The following is a 10,347-nucleotide window of genomic DNA, read 5'->3' as shown; positions in this document are numbered from 1 at the left end:
GCCTATTCACCAGACAGTGGGTGAGAATGGGACTCCTCTTCATCTCCCTGAGCTTGTGTCACCTAAACTGTACCAAGGACCACATCTCTCCAAGTAATGGCCATTTTTTTACCTTGTGTGTTGGAGGTGTGGTGCAGGAATCTTGTAACACTGTACTGTATTACTATCTCGGTTCATGAGTGTGAGTTGAAAATAGCATTTACTACTATACAAGTGTCCCTGATGTGCTGATGTGACAAGGGGTTAATGAAATTGGCAATTAGGGAACCTTGCGTAAGGAAAGAGGGACTCAAACATTAAATGGCGGGCTGTGGATTTGAGAGAACATATTAATATGCTAACATGGAAGGGGCAGAGCAGTATTTCCTGCTAAGTGTAAATTTATGACCTGCTTATCACTTCATAGGGGCTGACAGAACTTGTTCCCTAACTGTTGGAATTCACCTGTTTCATTTTCTTTCTTTCAGTGAGTACTGTGTAACCTGCTCACTGCCCAAGATGGTGAAGCTGGATATACACACACTGGCTCATCACCTCAAGCAGGAACGACTGTATGTAAACTCAGAAAAGCAACTTATCCAAAGGCTCAATGCAGATGTATTGAAGACAGCTGAAAAGCTGTACCGCACAGCATGGATTTCCAAGCAGCAAAGGATTAACTTGGACAGACTGATCATAACAAGGTGACTTGGGGGGTGGGGGTGGTCCTGGGGAGAACAAACGCCTAAGCTTCTGTGAATTGTAGCAAATCCATCAGATTTTTCACACTTAGGATCCTTTGCTATACTAATCATAAAAATAGTAAGGTTTTAAAACAAATCTAAACCAGGGAATCTGACTCACCTGAAACTTGTTGGCTGTTTAAGCTACCTTTTTTTAATATATGTGTGTGTTTTGCTTCTGTTCATAGTTTATGGGAACAAACTCTGCTTATTCCTGAAATTGCAAATCATTTGTATTAACTATATGGAAAGACTTTTTTTTTCCTTGGTGGTAGTCTTGTTAATAGATTGACCACATGGCATCTTTCATGAAGTTTGTTTGCTTAAGAGTTAATTAATGTAAATGTTTCGATGTTTTTTCTTTGAAGTTCCTGCTGAATGTTGCCAGCATGCTAAAATCTTGGAGGATACGCAGTTTGTGGATGGATATAAGCAGTTGGGATTTCAGGAGGCTGCTTACGGAGAATTCCTGAACAGATTGAGAGAGAACCCTAGGCTTATTGCATCCTGTCTGGTTGCCGGAGAGAAGCTCAACCAGGACAATACTCAGAGTGTCATTCACACAGTCTTTACCTCCATTTATGGCAATTGCATCATGCAGGAGGATGAGAGCTACCTTCTCCAGGTCCTCCGTTACTTGATTGAATTTGAACTCAAGGAAAGCGACAACCCTAGGCGGCTGTTGAGACGAGGCACCTGTGCATTCAGCATCTTATTCAAACTATTCTCTGAAGGGCTCTTTTCAGCAAAACTTTTTCTTACTGCAACTTTACATGAGCCAATCATGCAGCTTCTAGTTGAAGATGAAGACCACCTTGAAACTGATCCAAACAAGTTAATTGAGAGATTCTCTCCAGTACAACAGGGAAAGTTATTTGGAGAGAAAGGCACAGAAAAGTTCAAGCAAAGAGTCCAAGAGATGGTTGACTCCAATGAGGCCAAGCTGGTGACCTTGGTGAACAAATTCATTGGCTATCTCAAACAAAACACGTACTGTTTTCCTCACAGCTTGAGGTGGATTGTGTCTCAAATGTACAAAACGCTCTCATGTGTAGACAGGCTGGAAGTTGGGGAGGTCAGAGCAATGTGCACAGATCTTCTTCTAGCGTGTTTCATCTGTCCTGCAGTTGTTAACCCAGAACAGTATGGGATAATTTCTGATGCTCCTATAAATGAGGTGGCAAGGTTTAATCTGATGCAGGTATGATCCACTTTAAAGTAGTCTTAACAAAAAAAAAAAAAAAGTATGAGATGTTCTTTGCCTTCTTTTTTCCACTAGAACTGATGTTGTTGCAGTAAAGGTGCTGCCCCTCCTACCCAGGAGATGAATGCTAACAAAAAATCAGTGTTACCATTGCTGAAAAGGCATGCTCTAAGGTTTATCTGTTTGCTTAAAATACTGACTTTTGATCACTTTTTGATGTGTTCCTTTGTCTCTTAGAAGAGTTGCAAATGTACTTTATAAAAGCTGTTATAAGGGATGAAAGCTAAAGTGTAAAAGTGACCATGAGATGAATTCTGGAATGTGTGTAAACAGACGCTGTGCTGTTCTTGCTAATGTTAAATATTATGCCAGGTATTGCACAAAATAATGAAATAGTTTGCTGAAAAAAACTTCTTGTCTGGCAGCAATGACCACTGTTTCTGCTGGGTAGCTAGCTACTGTTTTATTAGACCTTTGAGTATTCCTCAGCCCTCATGGCAAATTTTTGTCTTTGTGCAAATACTTGGGCAATTTAGTGATAGTATGTAGATGTGTAGTCTAAGGGAATTAAGCAACACTTGTCTGACTGAGGATATTCCCCATACAAGTAAAAATACTTTTTAATGTTATCTATAAACTTGACAGCAAGTGATTCTCACGGTATGATCACTCTGAGTTTTACTCACTAGACTGTTACTGACAGGGCCTTGCCAGTGCTTTTGTAACATACGTTAGCAATCCTTTCTTGTGTCACTGCTTGTGTGTTGTAGCAGAGCTTGCAGTTGACGGCTCTTTAAAATGGAGAGTTGTTTTGCAATTGGGGATTAATAAGGAATATATGCTCTGAAACAAGGTTTATCCCTCTTGCGCTTTTCTTCCCTCCAACATTTTCTTGGTAAAATATATACAGCCTTTTAAAATCTCTAGGTTTAAGATGACCTGCATTCAGCTCTCAATTCTGATGTGTTTTGAAAACAAAACATGCTTTGTTCCTGGTAAGGGGGAGAAGTATGGATGCTCATAGCATTCTGTGTGTGCAGATTTTCTTGTTAAATGCAATGACTGCTTTTTTTTCTAAAGCTTTTTGCATTTTTTTTTTCCACCCCAAAAGCAAGTACAAGTCTCTTCCTGCTCAATCAGAAGTACTTCCTGGAGTATTAAACGAAGAAAAATTTAGAGTGGACGAGTTTTCTTAACTATTTTTTTATATTCAGGTCCATCATGGTGATGTTTTAAAATGCTTATTCTTCATACTTCTTTTTCATTTCAGGTTGGGAGACTTCTGCAGCAATTGGCAATGACAGGTTCTGAAGAGGGAGATCCACATATGAAGAGCAACCTTGCTAAATTTGACAAAGTAAGAATCCAGACTAAAAAAAAAGCTAAGACTCATGTGTATACCTCATCCTTCTGAAGTCTCTTTTTCCAGGCATTCCAAAGGACTTTCTAAGCAGTTAACTCCCAAGTTACATGTACTGAAAAGCAGATTAAATACTGCACAAAGCTGGGAACAAAATCTTGAGTACTAGAATTAAGGGTCGGGGATTCTTGCTTCTACTCTGACATAGTACATCTTAAAAAAAAGCACAAAAGAGAAATAAAAGCAAGTTACCTTTTAAACTGAAATGCTGAATTACTGTCTGTGGTTTTTCTGCTGAACCTAACGAAAACACTTTGATCTGAAGACAACTTTTGCATGAAATCTGGTTTAACACCAAGTAATTCGTTAGTGCAAGTAACTTCTGTTCCTTTTTTGTGTAGTCTTGCTTTTTTCGTTCAGTTTTCCTCTGTTAGTATGAATCATCCATAGCAATACTGAAATTAGCTTCATCAGAAGAACAGTGAAACTAATGATCTTTGTTGTATTGTCATATGTTTAAAAAACTGTTAATTAGCTTGTTTTTGCTAGTTTTAATTGTTACACAGTCATCAGTCACACATACTTTATAAAAGTAACATTCAATCAGATTAGAAAGAGATACTGTGTGTTGCTTCCTTGTTTTACTTCTAGTCTGTGCTCAGCAGATTCTTCAGGAAGGGGCAGTTTAATTGCCATAAAACCATTTAAATTTTTTTTTTAAATTGTAAGAAGACACTTAAGTAAGTAACATTTTTGAATGCAGAAGAGGAATGAAGGAAATGCTAAAACTTAACTGCATGCTTTCCTTGCTTGCTCTTCAGTGAATTTAATGATATGTGGTATTTTATCCTAAGATTTTAAAAGTGGGAAGCAAAACTTCTATTGTAGTGTAAACTACTAAAGTCTTGTGGTAAGTTATGTTCTTTCCAAACTCTAGTAAATGGTCTCTCATTTAAAAACTATTTCTTCTCTTTGCAGAGCTGTGTGGCTGCTTTCCTGGATGTAGTTATTGATGGGCGTGCAGTTGAAACTCCTCCAATGTCTTCTGTTAACCTCCTGGAGGGGTTGAGTAGAACAGTGGTTTACATGACATATAGCCAGCTAACTACTCTGGTAATATATTAAGTTCTTAAAAAGAAGTAGTGTAAACTTGTCCCCCTGTGTTTACAGATAGGATGAACAAGGCTGATAATTGATGCTGCAATTCTTACCAAAACTAAGTCTAAATTTTTAGGTTGGCTTTATGCGGAATGTAATGTCAAGTGATCAACTTAAGGAAGATCGGATGGCTTTGGAAAACTTGCTGGCAAACTTACCCCAGAACAAACCAGGGAAAAGCAGCAGCCTTGAAATGACTCCGTATAATACCCCACAACTTTCTCCTGCAACTACTCCAGCTAACAAAAAAAATCGATTACCAATAGGTAAGGAGAGCAAGCAGACTTCTTGCATGATTTCCAATACCTTGATACATTTTCTGTGCCATTTTTTCAGTCATCTCTTGGGGTTACTCTTTGACTACACTTTCAGTTCCTACTTCTTCTGTGTAGATGGTGAAGAATTTTCTTTTGCGTAGAAAGACAGGTAACTTCCTTACTTTCTGATACAAGTATGGTGAGCTTTGTCACTCTGGATTGAACTTGAGCAAAATGCTGGAGTGGTTGATAGTCACACTAGTGCAATGATAATAAAGGGAAAGCTTGAAGGTGGGAAGCAGATCTAGGGGGGAAGATGGCTTAGGAAAGTGGTAAGGTGGAAGTGCTGACATTTAATTAGTGGGAGAGAATAAGTTAAATTTTTTTGTGTCTGAGGAAAGAGCAAATGCGGAGGAGGATGAAAAAGCAAGAGCAGAGCTTTTAGAGTATGTGCTGAGAAGAGAAGCTTTCTTCTTTCTCCATTATTTGCTCGGTCTAATTCCGATTGTTAGTATATTGTAATGCAATTTTATGTTTGTTGGATTTTTGTCCTTCTTTTGAATAGGATTTCTGGGTCTTGAACTTTTCAATTTCAATAATATTTTCTCTTTAAAATAAGAAGTGTGGTCCTGTATATTTACAGGGATGATCACATGGGATATTTTTGTTTGAGAGATTTGGTGTTAGTGTGTAACAGGATGAAAACATAGAGCCCAATAAGTGGCAGAAAAACACACAAAACCAACCCCAAAACAAACCTGTCCCATGTTGTTTTAACTCTACTTCTCAATGGTTCTGGTCTTATGCCTATAAAGTAGTGGCACAACAGGATTTGTTTTATGATATAACATAGTTTTTGCTCAAAAGTTTTTGTTTCTTTTGTTTCATTTTAATGCTTTCGAAATCCAGGACAGCAATTGGCAGCCATTACTGCCTGGGATACTTCTACCAATCTTTCAGCTCATATAACTCTAGTAACCCCTTTTGGTGGGTAATGCCCTCTTTCCATTCTTCTGTGAAACTTTTACTTACGGCTTAAGCATGCCTTTGGCAATCAGTTCCTCTTTCAGATTTCTTCATTGATTTCTATATGAAACTCATTTCGTATGTAGATGTAGTTTTTTAAAAACACTTTGTGTGATAATCAGAATTTAGCTGTGACTTCTGCACGCCTACATTAATTAAACAGAGTTATAAACTGCAGGAACCTAGACCTTTTCTTGTTGGTAACAAACTTACTCGTTTTCTCACATAATTTTCTCAGGGTCTTTCTGTGATTGGAGTGCACTGGACTTGTGTAGGCAAACAGGACATAGTATATCTTGTTTCTTTAAATTTTCATGTTGAAAGTTTGCTTTTTCACAATTCAGTACTCAAATTTAAACACTAGTTCCCTCTCTCAATGTGTAATATGACTTCTCATTCTGCAAATGAATTTAGTATGTGTATTATCAATTCAAAACATTGCCATTAGATATTTCTGTTGTATTGTCTTTTTTTTCCTTCTTAAACAAGGAAAAGCTTTCTAATGTTGATATTTCAAAATATTTTCTTAGCAACACGTAGCAGAAGTAGATCAAATCTTCTACTGGATCAGCATGGAGATCATGAAGGATCCTCCCAGGAGACTATCCCAGAAGTTCAGCCAGAAGAAGTGCTGGTGATTTCTTTGGGGACAGGTCCACAGATTACTCCAGGAATGATGTCAGAAAATGAGGTATGCAAAAACTGTCACATCTCAGATATTTTGAAAAGTACAACTTCTGTGTTCTCTAATAGCAGAACAAGAAGTTGTGACACGATGTTCAGGTAATAAATCCAGAGTGCGAATTAAAATCCTTTCTTCATTTTACCGAACTTGGGGGTTCAGCTTTCAAATTTCTCTTTGTTAGATTTTTTTTTTCCTCACTTAGTATATCTGCAAGGTGTGAAAAGCAGCATATTAACACAGGAAAAATGAACCTGGCAGATTTATGGAGAAGCTTTGTCATCTAGCATACTTAAGAGCAAACTCGGATTATTGTTTCTGAGCTTGAAGAAATTGATTCATTTCTCCCTCTGCATGCTCTGTCCTTTGGATCAAGTGGCACAGGCGAATGATAGAACTGGAACTCTGATCCCAACATTTTTGGCAGCTCAGACTTGAAACGCCCAGGCCCAGCTTCTTGTGAGGGTGGAGCTGTGGTCATGTTGCCATGAATGCCTTCAGACTGTATTGCTTAGGGTAAGGCTGGTTTTACAGCCTTTTCTTTCACCAGCCATAGCACAGCTTCTGCTTTCATCTTTGCTGCCTTGCCTGATAGTTCAGATTATCTCCTTCTGCAGCCTCATAACGATCGGTTTCTGTGTTAAATTAGCCTTCTGGGGTGATGAGGTGACTCCACTATTATCAGGACTTGCCTTATGTTCACATCTTCGTTACCTTACATTCTCTCCAGGCTCTGACTTTGGAGATAGCTGTCTTTTTTTCAAATGGAATGTTAGAAATTTCACTGTGCCATTAACATCTAGGGAAAACAATGCAAAAAATGCGTGCAGTGTTTTGTTTTCTATTTAATTATCAGAAAAATAGATTATTTTAAGGAAGTCTTGTTTCTTTCCCCCATTCTCCAGGTCTTAAATATGCAGCTTGCAGATGGTGGACAAGGAGATGTCCCCGTTGATGAAAACAAACTCCATGGTAAACCTGATAAAACCTTGCGCTTTTCCCTCTGCAGTGATAATCTGGAAGGAATATCTGAAGGTGAAGGGCTACTTAAGTCTTGAAGAAGTTTTGTCCCTTTTTTTTTTTTCCCTTAACTATAAAAGGAACTTCTGTTAAATACAGCATGTCATCTTTGCCATTTTGAAGACTGTGCTATCTTACCCTGAGAGCCTGTCTTTTCTTTTAGCCATTGTAAGAAGAAAGTCTGGAGCTAAATTTTGACCTGCAAAGGCATAAATGAGTCTGAGAATTAGGAAGAAAAAAAAACTAAGTGTGTTTAGGAGAAAACAAAGCGATTTTTTTTTTTTTTTTTTTTTTTTTTTACTGAAGTGCAGTACTAATTATTAAGATAATCTAATTTAGCTCTAAACTTAGACTTCTCAGGCATGTTTTTCAACATGTTTTAATAAACTATTACATATCTCAGGCTAGTTTCTGGACTTTGGACAGTTCCTTTATATGAACCTCAGACACAACAAAGCACAGGTTTATTTGTGATATTGCAGGTGTTCGTACAGATCACTCAGCATGCATTATTTTGTGAAACTTCCATAATTTAGTTTTTGCTTGCTCTCTCAAAATAAGAAAACAAATTCATGGACAAGTAAACAAATTAATGGCAAAGACTCTATTGACTTTTTAGTTACAGTTAAGTATGGTAATGGTGAGATTACACACGTTTCTTGTAATTTATTTGTAGATTGTTATAATCAGTATAGTACTCTAAACATGGGAAGTAAAAATCACAGTGCGGGTTAAGTATCTATAGAATTAGGATCAAGAGTAGAGCAAATGTACTTTTAGTTCACCAATTCAGTGTTTTATGTTGGAACTGCTACTTCATTTCTCTTCATCTTTCTAGTTAATTGTGTCCTGGATTGTTAGGGCTGTGTATTTAGGAAATGTGGTTCAAATTAGATTTACAGTAAAATCTGTTTTCACAGGTCCTTCAAATCGCTCCAACTCTGTGTCATCTTTGGATTTAGAAGGGGAGTCTGTGTCAGAGCTTGGCACGGGCCCCTCCGGGAGCAATGGCGTTGAAGCTCTGCAGCTGTTAGAGCATGAACAAGGCAGGTGCAAAGTTTCCAATACAAGTGCCGGAGGTGCTGTAGATGGTAAAGCCAAAGTTCTGTGGAAAAAGGTTGGAAAACTGACTAGTTCAGGAAAAAATAAGTAAAAAGTTTTCCCTGTGCAATTACTCTTTTTCCGTAGAAATATTTCTTGTAGTCCATTGTTAGGAAAAGGAAATTGCATGGGAATTTGAGGCTTAAGTCCTTTACAGGAAACTGCTTGTAAAGTTTTGCTTGATTCCAAATTTTTCCCTTCAGGGAATAGGGTGATCTGAATTGGAGTAGTCTGAAAGCATCTGGATAGCTTCCTGTTTAATATGTATTTGTCAAACACTGGAACAGGTTGCCCAAAGAGATTGTAGTGTCTCCAGCCTTGGAGATACTCAAAACATGGCTGGACATGACCATGAGCAACCTGCTGTAATTGACCCTGTTTTGAGCAGGGGGGTTGGACTTGAATGATCTCTGGAGGTCCCTTCTAGCCTCAGCTTTTCTGTGATGAGTTTTTCTTACAGGAATTGCATCGGTTTCTGGATGGTGTGCTAAATTTTATTCATTTTATTTGTCAGTTTGGTTGATAGGTCACCATGTGTAGTTTAAGATTTTTCTTATGTCTCAAATGTGCTTAAAAACTGTTTTCAGGCAGCATCTCTTGAATGGTATGATAGTGTTTTACAGGTCTTACTATAAAACCCTGTCTTACCTGACAGAATTAAAGGGTTGTTTTGTTTTGGGCTTTGTTTCCTATTTTCAAGCAGAAGGAATTGGAGAAGCCTTTTAATGAAATGAGAACTTTTATTTTTACATAGCCACAACTCAGGATAATCTTGATGACAAGCTCCGTAAATTTGAAATCCGTGATATGATGGGGTTGACTGATGACAGAGATATATCAGAAACTGTGAGTGAAACTTGGAGTACAGATGTCTTGGGAAGTGACTTTGATCCAAATATTGATGAAGATCGTTTGCAAGAAATAGCAGGTAACTTAGTGGTACATGTGGTACGTTAAAATGCTTCGTGCTCGCTCTAAAATAGCGAGGCTGCAGAGCCCTCCTCCTCCCTTTCTAAATAGGTGTGTTTTGATTGATTAAACTGGAGCTTTTCTGTAGGAGGATGTTGCATGCATGACCTGTATTATATTTGGTTGCTGGTTTCTGTCTTTTCAACGTTGTCTTTCATGAGTACTTTATTAAGGACACTTAAAATGTGCTTATTTTTCTCTCTTATTAGAGCTGTCTTCGGGAATCCTATATCTAGCTATACGCTTCATCTTTACTTTTGCAGGTGCAGCTGCAGAGAACATGCTAGGCAGCTTGCTGTGTTTACCAGGTTCAGGATCCGTGTTGCTTGATCCCTGCACAGGTTCAACCATATCAGAAACCACAAGTGAGGCGTGGAGTGTGGAAGTATTGCCAAGTGATTCAGGTCAGAATCATGCAGGTTTTGCTTATTTCTTTAGCATGAATCAAGACTTTTCCAGAAGCATATAATGCAAAACAACAGCCTCTTCCTCTTTTTCTTTGATAAATTACTGTCCTAGGGTTAAGTTAGTGTTTGTGAATATTTCCAATATTAAAACGACAAACAGTTCCGAAGCAGAGAGACGATGGAAAGCATTGTGAGAGACTTACTGTTACTTTAAGAAATTCTTAACTTCTGCTTTCTTCAGTTCACACTTCTGTTTGCTTTCCTTCCCTGTGATGTTAAGTAGGGCTATCTAGGATCATAGTTTAACTTTTTGGCTAGTGAAGATTTGACTGTATACTGTGTCTCTAAGAAATACAATACTTAAAACAATAAAAACCTAGAAAGCCTGTGCAGCTAGAGCATTGTTATCTGTGCAGAGTCCTGCCTTCTGTATAGGGAGAA

The 10,347-nt window shown here is 38.0% G+C and overlaps 1 protein-coding gene across 1 annotated transcript in view; it reads left to right on the top strand.

Moving 5' to 3' along the window:
• Positions 1 to 498: 498 nt before the first annotated feature.
• Positions 499 to 10,347, top strand: part of GAPVD1 (GTPase activating protein and VPS9 domains 1) — a 22,366-nt gene continuing 12,517 nt past the window's right edge. Inside the window, 10 exon segments of the mRNA XM_010290921.1 lie at positions 499 to 683; positions 1,053 to 1,923; positions 3,197 to 3,283; positions 4,265 to 4,399; positions 4,521 to 4,710; positions 6,258 to 6,418; positions 7,315 to 7,444; positions 8,350 to 8,475; positions 9,285 to 9,458; positions 9,763 to 9,903. Of these exon segments, the coding sequence (XP_010289223.1) occupies positions 499 to 683; positions 1,053 to 1,923; positions 3,197 to 3,283; positions 4,265 to 4,399; positions 4,521 to 4,710; positions 6,258 to 6,418; positions 7,315 to 7,444; positions 8,350 to 8,475; positions 9,285 to 9,458; positions 9,763 to 9,903 (2,200 nt within the window).

Source organism: Phaethon lepturus, unplaced genomic scaffold (genome assembly GCF_000687285.1).
Source record: "Phaethon lepturus isolate BGI_N335 unplaced genomic scaffold, ASM68728v1 scaffold21867, whole genome shotgun sequence".
Lineage (NCBI taxonomy): Eukaryota > Metazoa > Chordata > Aves > Phaethontiformes > Phaethontidae > Phaethon > Phaethon lepturus.
The sequence above is the reverse complement of the archived record's forward strand: the minus strand, read 5'-3'. Positions and strand labels throughout refer to the sequence as shown.